The following is a 16,224-nucleotide window of genomic DNA, read 5'->3' as shown; positions in this document are numbered from 1 at the left end:
TCACCTTGCAAAAAACAAGAATCACTCAGTAGGTTAAAACATTGTATACACAGACCAGAAATTTCTAAACATTTACCTTGATTTAAGTGACTTCATCATTATTTATTAAACATGCAGAGGACCTGCTGATAGAACTGTTATGAGGGGATCACTGATCGGCACTACCACAGACCCCTAGGAAGTCTGAATCCCAGAACCTTGGGAAGGTTCTTGTTTAATGGCTGTTCTCTCGTGGTTCAGAGCGAGCCGAGTAGGGACTAAACCGTGGTGTGTAAACCTTGCAGAGCGATGATTGCCCAGAGAGAGTCGTCACTCTACGCCACGCAGTGGCTGGTTTTTTATAGCTGCAACTGCTACTGTCCCTGACGGGCAGGGTACGGTGTCACACCAGCCGCCATTTTAAAATCCCAGCCTGGATCCAAGGCTCAGATTTGAATACTTTAGCTCTAGTGCAGGGGTCGGCAACCCGCAGCTCTTTGATCCCTCTGATGCGGCTCAGCTTTTGAAAACAATTACTCAGTATTTAATTAAAATGTATTTTATTTTAGTTCAGTTTAGATTCATTTTCAAAATGTAATTCTATGAAGATTATAGCAATCTTGTAACATCTAAAATATTTTAATATTTAAAATATTTTGTCGCTCTTAATTCACGTCACAACTTTCCAACGTGTGACACCCGTCAGTGTGCGGTTTCTTGAACTTTTTGATAGCTGACTGCACGGCGCCAGTAAAAGGATGACAGCACGTAGAGAGAGGACAGCATTTTTGTTTGTTTGTTTGTTAATTTAAGTTCGGCGTTTGTTTTCCCCATTACTACAAGGACTCAAATAGACATTGAGTATTTTACTTAACCGCTAACACGTCTTTTTTTCTGAGTTAAAATGTTTTGTTGCATGCAGAAATGTTATTTCATTTTCTCTGCAGTCGTTCATTAATTTCATAAATGTAATGTTTATACATAGCACAAAGGCAAAAAAAACAACAAAAAACATTATATGCAGTGTTATTTCATGTAAAATTTCAAAAGGATTTTGTGGCTCCCAGTGTTTTCTTTTTCCAAATGGCTCTTTGAGTGGTAAAGGTTGCCGACCCCTGCTCTAGTGCATAAACAAAGACAGCCACTCTTTCTTTGTGTACTGCTTTTCAAACAGGTTTTCTCAGGCCCAGAATGCACTTGTCCTGATGACAATGCTTGTAATCAGTACAGTAAGTTTGTACTAGCTGAAATCGCCTAGCGCACTTTTAAGATGATTCTGCTTATTTCATCTTTAATGAACGATGTTTTGCTGCTGTGCATTGGCATTTATCTATTAATATTTATTTTTATAATCAGGAGGGTGCAACTGAGGCACAGTTCTGGTGTTAAATCATTGCTATGAGGATTTGATGGTGCTCAGCCTTCAGTTCTGGATCACAAACACAACTCCAACTCATCAGAGGAACTCTATCGGACTTTTGTATCTGCTGTGGGCTGTTTATATTTGGACACAGAGTCTCTGGTGCTGTAGCGACTCTCTCTCGCTGGTGTGTGATGTTTGTCTTGAGCGGGTGATGCCCCGTGGATACGCCGAATGTTTTGGGGCCAAAACACACCCAGTCGCCATGGCAACATTTGAAATGTGAACCAAAAAAACACACACAAAGCAACTCACAGGTGAGACAAAATAAAAGTGTCCGTCATCAGGCAGAGAGCACACTTTACAAATGAAAAGCCTTCTTCTCTCAGAGTGCTGTCTATTTTAAAGTTCTTTAAATCTTCACCAAAGAGGAATTGCTCTCTGAGAGAGAAAAGGGAAGCTGGTGTAGAGTTGAGCGATGTGAGCGCAAATCAATATCACGATTCACTGAAGATTTGACCTCGATTACGATTACTTGTCTCACAGTTCCCTGACGAGTCTCATGCTGTAAACATGCTCCAGTATTAAAGGTGGGGTGTGTGTTTCTGATGTGGCTGGGAACTCCGTCTCTGTGTCTGAGCTGTTCATATTCGGTGTGAGATTGTCTTTAGTGTGAAACAGACTGGGTGATTCACTTTTGGTCTGAAACTGGTTTTTCTCTGTGTTTACATTTGACTTCTTTATGTTCTGTATCATCTTCACTAAAGTCAGAACACGTCCAAACCACAGACGCAGCGTTTCTAACCGAAGAGTGAGTAAACACATCCAAACACACAAAGAATGGAGAATCAAAAGGCTGAGATGTAAACAAGAAGTCTGAGGAGTTGGTTTGTGATTTGATTCCAGAAACAGCAGACAACTGAGGTCAGTGCTAGATAAGGAGCAGCGCTGTCTCCTCCCTCAACATCCACAGCTGAGAGGCCCTTGTGTGTTTGTGGGTGTGGGGGGGGGGGGGGATTTGAAAGAAGAGTCAGAGTTTTGCTGTGCTGCCGTGCACTTACGATGAAAACTTATTTCTCATCTCCACTCTTCCAACAGCTTTCTGGCCTTTTTAAAAGTTTCTACCAGGGTTCACTGAGTGTGTTGGCCTCCACGTGGTTAAAACTGTCTGTATCCCCTCGTTTCCATGGCAACGGGGATCAAACCAATACTAAGTCTAAATGCTGTTGGAGAGGATGGTGAAGCCGAGTGGAAGAGAACATCAGGGGTTTTCACCTGCGATGGTGGAGGATGTGACAGAATGAAACCCGTAATTTATCTCGCGTCCATGTGGCTGAAGGGTGATGAAGAGATCAAACACATGCAAATCTCCTCTGCTTTGATGATGATGATGATACCTGGTCAGGACCGAGCCTACTGAACCATTTCCCATAAACCACTCAGGGGTTGTTTATACATTTTAGCCCAAACCTGACTCTGATTTTTATAGCCACTGAAATAATAGTGGATTAAAAAGCAATTAAGTTTATCACACTCCAGTCAAAACTACAGATATGTATCATTTATTCTGGAGGGGAAAAGTAAGAGCTCTAGACAGGATCCAGGGAGCAGAGCATCCTGGAGCTCTTACAGGATCCGGAGCAGTTTGAATGGATCAGTTAAAACAGGAAAAGTGTCTCACACTGTGGTTAGAAACTACAGTCAGGAGTGTTTTCCTTTTCCTCCACATGCCAAAAACTCTCCTCAGAGGAAACGGGCGATGAAACTGAATCAGAGTTTGTTTTACGTGTTTTTTTTCCACAGGTTGGCACCAAAACCCAGTCAAAAAAGCTTCGAGTTCAGAGGGAAAAAAGCTCTTGATGTGGCACCGTGCAAAAATGATCTCTTACAGAGTGAAACGTCTTTAATCCAGTCCGTACCTCTAGAACAATAACCGGGAGTCAGATAGAACCACTGATCTAGCACAGAGCTAGTCCCTGGGTTCAGAGGAACTCCTAAAACTCAGAAACACAAAGGAGAAACCTCTGGTGGGAAAGTTCAACCTGGAGGAACAGGGTGAGAGAGAGCCCAGGAACCAGAGGTGGGATACGAACCAAGTTTAGTCTGCATCAGAAACAACTGACCAGCACTGGTTTGTATCCCACCTGATGGTGGTCTCTGGGTGCTGCACAGGGTTCTAGATAATCCCTCTTTTAAAGGCTATGTTTATGATTTAAAAACATTTTATAAACTCCTGAGGATGTTTCTTCACTATTTGCTTCTCTCCACTGTTTGTACTGGAAAAAGCTCCGGCGTTTGTACACAGCCCTGGCTCCGTAAATGTGGAAAAAACAAAGGGTGTCTGTCCCTTAGTAAATGTCTCAGGTTTTTCTCTGTGCGTTGCTACCTGAGCCACAAGAAACAACATCTGGAGATGTTTGGATACAGAGAGACCTCAGAACATTAAAAAGCATGAAAAATATTCAGCATATGGCTGTATTTATGCTCAATATGTGGGTAATATTGCCATACTTAAGGTGGAACTGACTCTAAATTCAGGAGAGCACTAACTGCATGAAAGCAAACAGAGCGAAAGTACTACAAAACTAAACTGCTCGAGTTACACGAGTTTCTGTGGGTATTCAAACAGTGAATAAACACTTACAGACAATTTACGCTTCAGACACCAACAAGACACAGTTACTTCTTATTCACACACACTGCTCCACATTAAAAAATACAGTCGCATCTTAGTCACACTGCTTCACCTTAAATGATAGTCGCTTCTTACTCACACACATCGCTTCACCTTAAAAGATACAGTCGCGTCTTACTCACACACACCGCTTCACATTAAAAGATACAGTCGCTTCTTACTCACACACACACCGCTCCACATTAAAAGATATAGACGCTTCTTACTCACACACACCGCGCCACCTTAAAAAATACAGTCGCTCCTTACTCACACACACCGCTCCACATTAAAAGACACAGTCGCTTCTTACTCACACACACTGCTCCACCTTAAAAGATGCAGAGCTTCTGAATGTAAATAAACCAGAGAGAACAGCGTTTCCCCACAATCATAGACACTGTCTTTAAGGCAAGGCCTCCCTTTTCCTCCAGGTTAGAGGTTTTCCTTCGCCAGGGGTCCTAAATTTCAGATTTATTTCTGGGTTGGGGTGGGGGGGGGGCACTTTCTTCTGAGACAAAGTAATTTAAAATAAATTAAAATATCATGGAATATTACACACACACTAGAGTCTGTTTTCATGTCAAGAAGAGATCTTTTCTGCAGTGCCATTGTTAGACTAAAGCCATTTTTAACCCCACGGTCAACGAGGGCCACCTCTGAGCCCTGGTTCCCAGGCACACATCTTACCTGTGGAGTGTTGAGGCCAACCTTTAAGGAGCCCTGACTCTGCACAAGCCTGGACCGAGTGAATACACTACCTTGCATACCTGCTGGCCCAAACTCTTGCCTGGAGAGGAAGATGGCGTGGTCGTGGTGCTCTGCGTGGTTGGGGTCCAGACGCTGCTGAGTGTTCGCCCATCGACAGACCTGCTCCAGACTCCGGGATGGGTTTCCCCGCTCGATCAGACTGACAGACTACACATAAACACACACACAACTGTTAAACCCGCTCCAGACTCTGGTCCAGGTTTTCCATTCAATCAGACTAACTGATAAACCCACTCCAGACTCTGTACACCCTCTCTCACCCTCCCTCCCTCCCTCCCTCCCTCACTCTCTCTCTCTCTCAGGATCAGGAATGTGTGTGTGCAGTGTGTGTGATGGTGTGTGTGTGTATTGATGATGGCGTGTGGTGTCAAATTTAATCTCACACACTGTGAAGACAAGAGTCAAATGGAAAAAACCTAATCTGTGTTGGGAAATACACACACACACACACACACACAGAGAGAGAGAGAGAGAGAGAATCAGAGCAAAGACGGTCCTCTGCTCCAACATTTACAACAAGAAAAGAAACCACTTTGACATTAGGTAGGGTGACCAGACTTCCTCTTTTACCCGGACATCCTCTTTTTAGACTTAAAAAAACTAGTCCCGCCCTCCCCTACTCCGTTTGGTTCGCTTCAGTGAGAAGGGGGTGTGGTGAAGTAGCCTAAAATCTTCTGATTGGACGGTCTGACTGTAGAGCTACCGTTATTGGTCGATAACTTTCTCTGTAAGCATTTAATTGGTCAGTCTGCACGTCAGTAGTCCTTGTTTACATCAGGCAAAGCTCATGTACCTACCCTCATCTCGAGCAGGTATGCCAAAACGTAAATGTAAGTTTTCGGATGAATTAAAAAAGATTCCCATGTATAACAAATAAAGGTGTAAAGGACCTAAAAGCACACATAGGTTCAGCTAAGCATATAACGGCAGCGAATTTTCAGTTCCACCTTAAATCGCGCAGCTACTTAATTAAACCATACATTCCACCTTAAATGGGTGACTTTCTGAGGCTGGTTAGAGGAAGGTGCTTGTTTGTCTCACTCTCCTGAGGACACACACACACACGGGGGGGGGGTCTGTCGCCAAACCTCAGCAGAGTGCAGTATCAGTCTTACCTGACGATACCCCACCATGATCATACGAACGAGAACGATGTTGATACAGGTCCCCAGAGACTCATCATGGTATATCTCATCGACCTGAGACAGAGAGAGACAGACACAGAAAGAGAGAGAGACAGACAGACAGAGAGACAAACCAGCATCAGTCCAGTTTAAACCAGTATAAACCCAGTTAATAATCCAGTTTAAACCAGTATAACCCAGTTAATAACCCTGTTTAAACCAGTATAACCCAGTTTAAACCAGTATAAACCCAGTTAATAACCCAGTTTAAACCAGTATAACCCAGTTTACACCAGTATAACCCAGTTTAAACCAGTATAACCCAGCTAATAGCCCAGTTTAAACCAGTAGAAACCTACAGAAGGCCAGTAATTGATTTACTTCATAGTTTTAGTAAAAAAAAGGTTTATTTATTTCAGAGTCTGTAGCTGCTTTAAACAGACTTTTCTCTTCCTATTGGAACTCACTCACTCGCTCTCTCTCTCTCTCTCTCTCTCTCTCTCTCTCTCTCTCTCTGTGTGTGTGTGTTGAAAAGAGGTTAAGTGCTTCTATAAATGTGAGGTCACATACACAGATGAAACATGCTCATAATTCAGGTTCCCAGAACACAAAGTGACTCTGCTTTTGTCACCATTCTCTCTCTCTCTCTCTCTCTCTCTCTCACTCACTCACTCACTCACTCACTCACTCACTCACTCACTCACTCACTCACTCACTCACTCACTCACTCACTCACTCATGACAAAATACAGATAGGGTTCAGAGAGTTCAGAAAACAGCAGAACACACCATTACAAAACACCCACATTCCTCTAGATCCACTTCACACACACACACACACATCACACACTCAAAAAACACTCCCAACAAAACCCTCCTGCACAGTAGAAGAGAGAAGAGGGAATAAGGTGTAACAGTTGTTCCTAATAATGTTATTGTTATTATTATTATTATTATTAATTTGTTTTGCTGTTGTTCATTTCCCAGCATTACAGACCAATACCAACTTAAATAATTACTTTTGCTTCAGTCATTATTCTATGATTCATGCAGTGATTGATCTGAAGTTTCCTCTGCACCATTTTAGGTGGAACAGAAGTTTCATCTTCCTTGCTTCTCCAGATGAAAGGCTGCAAGCCGGGAGTTTTTAAACAGCCGTGGCTTTACAAAGCCTTCTTGTGTGTGTGTGTGTGTGTGTGTGGTAACTATTACAGACTGAAACCACTGGATTTTCCACTGTAAGAAGATTAAGGCGGCAGGAGCTGGTGGAACCTGAACAAGAATGACCTACAAATACCTTTCTCTCTCTCACTCTCTCTATCTCCCTTTCTTTCTTTCCATCTATCCCTCTTCTTCTCTCTATATATATCTCCCTCTCTCTGGGATGAGCTGGAATCCATCAGATCCTCACAGCAATGTTCTAAAATGTAAATCTGACTGTTCCTGCAGCCACTTCCTTTGCTGAACTTACAATGTTCATGAGCGTGAGGACGTAGTTCTGCACGTGCTCCTTGCCATGGAAACGCAGCACCGAGTCGTCCACCGCCAGCAGGACCTCGATGTTGTAGACGTCCTTTTTCGTGTGCCTTCGCTTACGGTCCGAATCCAGCAGCTTCTGCTCTACGGCTTCCAGGGAGTTGGGCAGCTCCGCGAACCCAAAATCAGCCACTGGAAAACAGAAGAGTGACACATCTCCTGCACATCAGTATTCAACCTCCAACATGTTACAGTCGCTTCTTACTCAAACACACCGCTCCACCTTAAAAGACGCTCCTGATTGAACACAAACAGGAAGTCGGAGTTTGTTTTGCTGTGAGAGCAGTAGCTCTCCAGAATCATCTACACTGCCTTTAAGTCCCAAGTCAGGGGGCTGCATTCGAAACATGTTCTTAGGCAAAAGAATGCAAATGGAAACTTTAGCGAAATAAAAATAACCCTTGTGGTGTTTTTAAAGTGTAATGACGCCCTCTTTTTGGGGATCAAACAATCTGCCGTGTTTCAAGGCTGCAGTACATTTCAGCTGAATCAACAACAACATCTGTGGCCATGTTGTTCACAGAGACTCGCCACACTGGAATTACACACAGGAGGCAGAACCGGAACCTCACGACAGTCCTCAGGCCAAGAATACACCGCCATTTGCCACAGATTTCCAGCTGCAGATGTTGGTTCAGATGAACGCGAACGTCCCAAGGACGTCCCGAGGGCAGAAACATTAACACAACACGGTTCTGGTGTGTGAGGGTTTGTTTTAGACCGAACAAACATGTGGTGTGTGGGCGTGAACATTTGAACGTGCTGTGCTCCCCGTGAAAACCTGCAGCAGTGAGAGGAGAGGAGTGAGGGTTATACTCAGAGAGAGAGTCGTACGCAGAAACGTTTACGCTCCTGGTCAAACGGCGTGTCCTGACGAGGGAAAGGATCCATCAACAAACCGAAATATGACGTTTTTCTGTAGATTTCTGTTCAGTTTGCACTATTTTAAACATTTAAATAATTTCTCAGAATTACACAGAAAGAGTGCTGGGTTTTGACTATGGTCTGGAAACTATAACATTCCTCAGTGAACCATCCAGTGAGAGAGAAAGAGAGAGAGAGAGAGAGAGAGAGAGTGTACAGGGGAACAGGGTGAAGAAAAACAGAGACTGATAGCCCTCTTCCACCAAAAGTCTCTATTCGGTTTCATAAGAACCTTGGTATCCTCAGTGAACCAGCCGCGTGGCAGTAAACAGAAGAGAGAAGGTGGCGGAGCATGCAGACGACCTGCGAGGTGTTTGTGCTGTTGTTACAGACGTTGTTTTTCTCCAAATATCAAGCAGTGATCTTCTTTTAGTGATGAGTCGTAGGAGACTAAACTATGTACTCCTCGTGTCGCCATCGCTCCTTGCTCCTGTAACTAGCCACGCTCTCAAGGCTCGTGCCGAAAAACCTACTGTTCTTTGGCTCCCACTGCAAACAAACTTCGATTCGGGAACCTGTTTCTGTTGGTGGAAAAGCGCAAGGACAAGGATAGAGTGGGAATATTACAATAAAGAGAAAGAAGATCAAAGACAAAGATTATGTATAGATAGAAAGAGAGAGAGAGAGGAACCTGCTGCTGCTGTTTCTTCTTTTTATATCTCTTTCTCTGAGCTCTACTTTCTCTATTCCGAGGCCCTGTTTGTGGAGTAGTGCTGTGACCTTGGCCGAAGGTTGTGATGTGACACTGGGACTCGGGACACGTGCAGCGCCACAGACAGGACACTTCAATATCAGTCATTGACATTTCTCCACTCTGTTGTTTGGAGCCACACTCCACCACAGCATTTTCTGCACCATGTGATAATGTGATAAACCTGTAGCAACAGCCTCTACTCCTCCAAGAGGCTTTACAGGACATACCAGAACACTGCAGTGAGGGAATCTGATGGCGTTCAGCCTCTCCACTAGTGCTTTTCCCCTGCCTAGTAACTACTCTACTGGACCCTACTGGTCTCTACTGGACTCTGCTCTCTGATTGGTCCCTGGTTGGTTTTCCACTCCCACAGCTCCCCCTGAAATGTATCGGGTGTCGTCTCTAACTCCGTCTCTAAGGGAAACAGTGGGCTTTGGAAGCCACAACAATGGCGGCGGTAACATTAAGCGGTGTTTACTCATAATGTATTGGCTTGTATGTGTTGTTGTATGGGACTGAACACAGCTCCGTCATCAGTTTAGACAGATCAGTAGAGTTTGTTCCTTCCTTGTTGCAGCGTCCAACTCTCGCTGAATTCTTTCGTCAGCTACCGATCCAAGGAGCGTTTGAACCTCTTCAAAAGACCACAGCGTAATTTTACGAGCTGCCTTCATGAGTTGGATAAAAGCAAACGTGATCTCTGCTGGCGCTGGAGATTTTACAGATGGAGAGTTGGTGCTGGATGTCTGCGTTGCGTGGCATAGAGTGACGATTCTCTCTGGACAATCAATCAATCAATCAATCAAATTTTATTTATATAGTGCTTTTCACAACAAAAAGTCGTCACAAAGCAGCTTTACAGAGATGTGGGTCCGAGCCTCCAATGAGCAAGCCAGGGGCAACAGTGGCACAGAAAAACTCCCTCAGAACACGAGGAAGAAACCTTGGAAGGAACCAAGACTCATACCCATCCTCCTCGGGTCGACACCGGAGACACAACAGAGAACAGAAGTAAAAGTGAAGTGATGACAAATGAAGGGGTTATAGTAATATAAATGTAGTATATTAGTGATGTATGAGTCTGATGAAGGAGAAGGTGATCAGGGATTCTGTGCGAGTTAAAATTAGGTGCAGAGTTAATCTGAGATAAAACAGCATGGCCAAGCATGATATTGTAGATGAGACAAGGCCAGGATCTTGTACAGGACACACAGGGGCTGGATCAGGGCAACACCTGGAGAGCAGCAGGACATCTAAAAGCATGAGAGAGACGGGAGAAAGAAAACCAGACAAAGGGAACAAATAAAAATACAGAGGTTAGTAGGGTCATGGTAAAGGGCAAAATTGTCCTGCGAAAAAAAGCTTCCATGGGTCAGTCAAGAGAACCCAGCGACAGACGGCGTGTTGGCGGTTACTAGAGAGCTAAAAATGCTGTAGCTATGGTGATATGACAGGGTTAATACAGAACAGTGATAATATGAAAACCAGCCCGAACACCAATAGAGAAGGAGTAACCTGAAAGTGAATGATTAACCAAAAGCCTGTTTGAAAAGGTAGGTTTTTAGTCTAGATTTAAAGATTGAGAGTGTGTCTGAGCCCCGAACAGTAACCGGAAGGCTATTCCAGAGTTGAGGAGCTTTGTGAGAAAAGGCTCTTCCTCCTGCAGTGTTTTTCTTAAAGCGAGGAACAAAGAGTAGATGGGCATCCCGTGAACGAAGTGTACGTGACGGGCGATAAGGTATGAGAAGTTCTGCGGGCCTAAACCATTTAGAGATTTATAAGCTAAGAGGAGTATTTTATAGTCAATGCGAAATTTTACAGGTAGCCAGTGTAGAAACGAGAGAACTGGGGTGATATGTTCAAATTTTCTAGCACTAGTGAGCACCCCTGCTGCTGCATTTTGAACTAATTGAAGCTTGTGTAACGCTTTGCACGAGCTCCCTGCCAGGAGCGAATTGCAGTAGTCTAGACGTGAAGTTATAAAAGCATGCACTAATTATTACTATTAAGGATAAAATATGCCGAATTTTGGCAATATTGCGTAGGTGGAAGAAGGCGGTTTTGACTGTATTGGATATGTGGGTATCAAATGTGAGAGTCGAATCAAAGGCTACCCCTAAGTTTTTAATGATGGTATTGTGTTTTACTGTTGAATTATCAAGATTAATAGCAGCATTTCTGAGTGAATGTATCTGAGTATCTGTACCTAGTAACAAGACTTCAGTTTTATCAGAATTTAAAAAGAGAAAATTTTGCATCATCCAGTCTTTAATTTCAGTTAGACATTCTGTTATTTTAAGTAGACAAGCAACATCATTTGGTTTGGCTGATATATACAGTTGTGGGTCATCAGCATAACAGTGGAATTGAATCCCATGCTTACGGATTAGTCTACCCAGTGGCAGCATGTAGAGTGTGAACAATACAGGGCCAAGCACTGACCCCTGTGGAACACCATATTTAACTAAAGTATGATTTGAGGATTTATTATTCAGATATCCAATGTTGAGGGATGAGTTTATTATTGTGAGCAATGGTCTAATGACTTTAGGTAAAATTTGTTTAAATAATTGTGTTGGTACAGGATCCAGTAAGCATGAAGTTGGTTTAGATGAGCTAATTAAACTAAGCAAGTCATTTTCATCGACAGAATTCAAGTAGTCTAAGTGCACCTCAGAGCTGGCGGGGGGTTCATCAACAAAAGCCGATGTGACTTTGGACTGATTTAAGATTTTGAGGCGAATGCAATCAATTTTATCATTAAAAAACCTCATAAAGTCATTGCTACAGAAATCAGAGGGGACAATGGGGTTGATTTCCTTTTTGTTGCCAATTAGATTTGATACAGTGCTAAAAAGGAATCTAGGGTTGTCTTTGTTGTTTTCTATAAGGGAAGAGATGTACTGTGATTTGGCTTTAGATAAGGCATGTTTGTAGTCGGTGAGGCTGTGCTGCCATGCAATTCGGAAACATTCTAGGTTTGTGTGTCTCCATTTACGTTCATGGTTACGAGCAGCCAGTTTTAAGGCACGTGTGCTGTCACTGTACCATGGAGCAAACCTTTTCTCTCTAAATTGTTTGGTCTTGACTGGTGCAACACTATCTAGGTTTGTACACAATAAGTGGTGTAGGTTGTTTGTAATGAGTTCAAGGACATTTGGGTGAGTAGGAAAAGAAATGGTGGTAAGGCCTGGAAGGTTGTTGATAAAATCACTAACTGTTGAGGATGTTATAGTGCGCTTTCTAATATAGCGTGGCTGTGGACAAACATCAAAGTTTAACGTAATTTCATATGTGATTAGATGGTGATCAGAGATGGTCTCATGTAGCGAGAGATTGGATAGATTCTTTATCTCAATGCTCCATGTTAACACTAGGTCCAATGTGTGTTTGCACTGATGAGTGGGCCAATCATCACTCTGCAAGGTTTCCACGCCACGGTTTAGTCCCTACCTGGCTCGCTCTGAACCATGAGAGAACAGCCACTAAACAAGAACCCACTTCCAGAACCAGGACCTGATTTAGCTGACGATGGATGGAGTGTCCACAAATACTTGCTGCCGTTATACTGACATCTAGTGGCCTAGAAGTGTCACACATGATCAATCCCATGTGGGGACCCACTCTATGGAGCATAAACTGGTTCATCCAGGGATGTCAGAACAATTTGATTCTTCATGTGAGCTAAGCTGTGCACAGAAATAAAAATACACACTTTCTTACATACTGCTATAAAGGTTCCAGGGATTTTAAGGTGCACTCAGTCAATAAAAAATGACAGCTTGCACCTTCAAACCCCTGCAGCGTGTAAGTGTTAAAAATCCACGTGATGGGTTCGTGTGGTTTGTTATTGACGTTCCTTATGTAACATCACTGCTTCGGTTTCAGTGGACCCAACTCTCCCAACACACTTTACAACAGCTGTATTCAGATCCAGATGTGTGCAGATGTTTGGGGCAAATGTCAGGCACTAATAGCACGCATTTCCTCTTAAATATGAGCTAAAACACCTCTCCGTTAAACATTCCTCTGAACAGAAGGCCTTTATCAGTAGTGGGTTCCTCTTCACCACAGTAACAGTGTCTGAGAAGTCAGGAACATAGCTGTGAGGATCTGATGGCATTCAGCCTTCTCCTGACCATCAGTGAAGGTGAGTAGTGCCACAGTTACACTCGTGAACCTGCATAATTTAAGGTGGACCAGACAATTAGAATAAAAACTAACCAGGTCTTCCCATCTCTTCGGCTTTCTTTATTTAAGCACCTTATTCATGCCTTATCCATACCATTTAAGGTTGAATGGAGCATATTTTGTACAAAGAGAGGAATAAGAAGCTGAGTAGCTTGGTAATGTTATTGTTATTTCACGACAAACGCTTCAATAAAAACAGCTCAAATTACATGAATTTACAATCAAATATATGGAGATACAAGGTCTTGTTCCAGCAGTGAAGACGTGTTTAGAGGAGAAACCTTTGTTTTATATAAAACATGGACAGAAACAGTTGGAAAAGCAGCTGATTACAGTCGCGGACTGACGTTCTCCAACATTGACGTGCTGCAACAAAAACACACCCAGTGAAAGCTTACACACAGTTAAGCAGCCAATCAGAACAAATCTGACAGGGTTCAGTTCCAGCCCCACTGCCAGCACAAACCCCGCACCTCACACAGACAGCGCAGACACAGCTGCTCCCCTGTGTGCGACTGCAAGATTAAATAAACACTTAAGGAGGTAAACTCAGAAGCACATTGCAGCCACATTAAACACAGGTTTAACATCTGGCTCTCGGTGAGGATCTGTTCACAGATGGACGCCTTAAGAACAAAAAACAAACAAACCTCAGGCTGGTTCTCAAGGTTGGCACCATGTCTCTGAACCTTCCCCAACTCACACACCCAACCCCCGAGTCTAAGACATTCATTCATGACCTTGACTTTCCGCCGCCTTAAAAAATAAGCCACAGGTCTGGAGTTTGCAGCTGGATCCAGAATTCACAACAGCTACAGGTCCATTCATAGCATTATAACACACACACACACACAGAGACACTAACGCACTCAGAAGAGGTTTTACATAATATGTCCCCTGTGAAGTGGTGACCTGGAGGGCAGAGCCCTGGTTGCTGGATGTGCTGTGGATGGGGACAACAGGGGGCGCTGTTGGATGGTCTGTGTGGATCCGAATGCCCCTCATCCACTCATTCCTGCTGCTAACGCTCTGGAGCAGCTGCACATGAGCCTATGGTCACCATACTCAAGGCCAAATGTAGGTCAGAAGGGTGTAAAGGCCTCTAGCATGGGGTTGTGGAGCAGTGGGCCTGTGTTCCCTTCACTCTCTGGTCTTTCTGTGCTGTAGAACCCTCTATGTTTACTCACCTTCGTTGTGAAGGTCCTCCTGGTCTCTCCCAGGTTCTCTTTTGATGGCCGACCTGCGGTACACCACGTGAACTCGACCTTTCACCTCTGCGTCCTGCTGGCCTTTCTCTAGGGGCTCGATGAAGAACTCTCCACTATCCATCCGGATCAGTCCGGCCTGGAGGACACATTCAAACAGTCCTTCATTAGGAGAATGATCACTACACACTTACTGTCCACCTACTGTCCTCTCACTGTCCACTTACTGTCCCCAACTGTCCCCTCACTGTCCATTCACTGTCCACTTACTGTCCCCTCACTGTCCACCTACTGTCCACTCACTGTTCACTCACTGTCCCCTCACTGTCCTCTCACTGTCCACCTACTGTCCACTCACTGTCCCCTCACTCTCCACTCACTGTCCCCTCACTATCCACCCACTGTCCACCCACTGTCCACTCACTGTCCACCCACTAAGGGGAGACAGTGAAGGGAGGAAGGACACTGTAAAGCAGTGGACAATGGGAGTGTGTAAATATAACTCAGGTGTGGTGGAGCCACTCCTGTTTCCTTTGGTTCAAAATATCATCAGGAAAACTATGATTACTCCCAGCAGGAGTGCCAGAAAACACCAGGAAATGCGTCCACAGGCCGTTGGCAGGAATGTGACACATGTATTTTTAGAGATGTGGATGCAAATGGATGTGGTTTGTCCTCGAGCTGCTTGAAGAGATCAGGAGAAGAGGTCAGTTCACAAACACAAGTTTGAATGATAATTAGATCCTCAAACATGAGCAAACTGGACATTCACACGGTTTAAAGTGTCCTGAGGTCCATATAAGGAGCTGTGGGTGTGTCTGAGTGTCTATATAAGGAGCTGTGTGTGTGTGTGTGTGTGTGTGTTTGTGTGTGTGTGTCTGGGTGTCTATATAAGGAGCTGTGGGTGTGTCTAAATAAGGAGCTGTGGGTGTGTCTGAGTGTCTATATAAGGAGCTGTGGGCGTGTTTAGGTGTCTATATAAGGAGCTGTGGGTGTGTCTGAGTGTCTATATAAGGAGCTGTGGGTGTGTCTGGGTGTCTATATAAGGAGCTGTGGGTGTGTCTGGGTGTCTATACGAGGAGCTGAGGGTGTGTCTGGGTGTGTATATAAGGAGCTGTGGGTGTGTCTGAGTGTCTATATAAGGAGCTGAGGGTGTGTCTGGGTGTCTATATAAGGAGCTGTGGGTGTGTCTGAATATCTATATAAGGAGCTGTGGGTGTGTCTGGGCGTCTATATAAGGAGCTGTGGGTGAGGCTGGGGGGCTCCATATGAGGACATCTCCGTACCCTTGACCCTGTCCTTCATATGGACCCTCATGTGAACTACAGAAAGGGGGCGGGGCTGCATCACATTTCAACCACACCCACACTGTCTCTGGGAAGAGAATTTTGTTAAACAGTAGCAAGTGACTGAGTGTGTGTGTGTGTGTGTGTGTGTGTGTGTGTGTGTGTTAATGAGTGAGTGAGTTATAAGTGAATTCCATTAGTCGATTTCAAAGAAATTTGGCAAAACTAAAATAGTGCAGAATAAAATGCCCACAGCTGGTTTTATATTTGTTTTCATGTGTTGTGGAGACAATACTTAGACAACTATTCATTTTTTGTGGAGATTTAACCCAACCCTAACCCTCATTTTAAACTTAACACCAACCATAAACTTAACACATGTCCAACTTAAAATTTGCTCATTTACCTTGTGAGAACCACAAAGAAGAGAAGTCCCCGAAATGTGACGCTGTAAATAGCTTTTGGTCCCTGTAGTGTGAT

The 16,224-nt window shown here is 44.0% G+C and overlaps 1 protein-coding gene across 3 annotated transcripts in view; it reads right to left on the bottom strand.

Moving 5' to 3' along the window:
* LOC136692863 (A disintegrin and metalloproteinase with thrombospondin motifs 14) overlaps positions 1-16,224 on the bottom strand; it is a 182,266-nt gene that overhangs the window by 21,117 nt on the left and 144,925 nt on the right. For 2 of the 3 annotated variants that reach the window (XM_066666578.1, XM_066666580.1), the window contains exons 3-6: positions 14,441-14,597; positions 7,380-7,576; positions 5,900-5,983; positions 4,775-4,931 (exon numbers count right to left, since the gene is read on the bottom strand). In XM_066666578.1, the coding sequence (XP_066522675.1) occupies positions 4,775-4,931; positions 5,900-5,983; positions 7,380-7,576; positions 14,441-14,597 (595 nt within the window). The remainder of the gene's footprint in view (positions 1-4,774; positions 4,932-5,899; positions 5,984-7,379; positions 7,577-14,440; positions 14,598-16,224) is intronic. The other variant, XM_066666579.1, reaches the window with a different exon arrangement.

This window comes from Hoplias malabaricus, chromosome 3 (genome assembly GCF_029633855.1).
Source record: "Hoplias malabaricus isolate fHopMal1 chromosome 3, fHopMal1.hap1, whole genome shotgun sequence".
Classification (NCBI taxonomy): Eukaryota; Metazoa; Chordata; class Actinopteri; order Characiformes; family Erythrinidae; genus Hoplias; species Hoplias malabaricus.
This window is presented reverse-complemented; position numbering and strand designations above follow the sequence as displayed.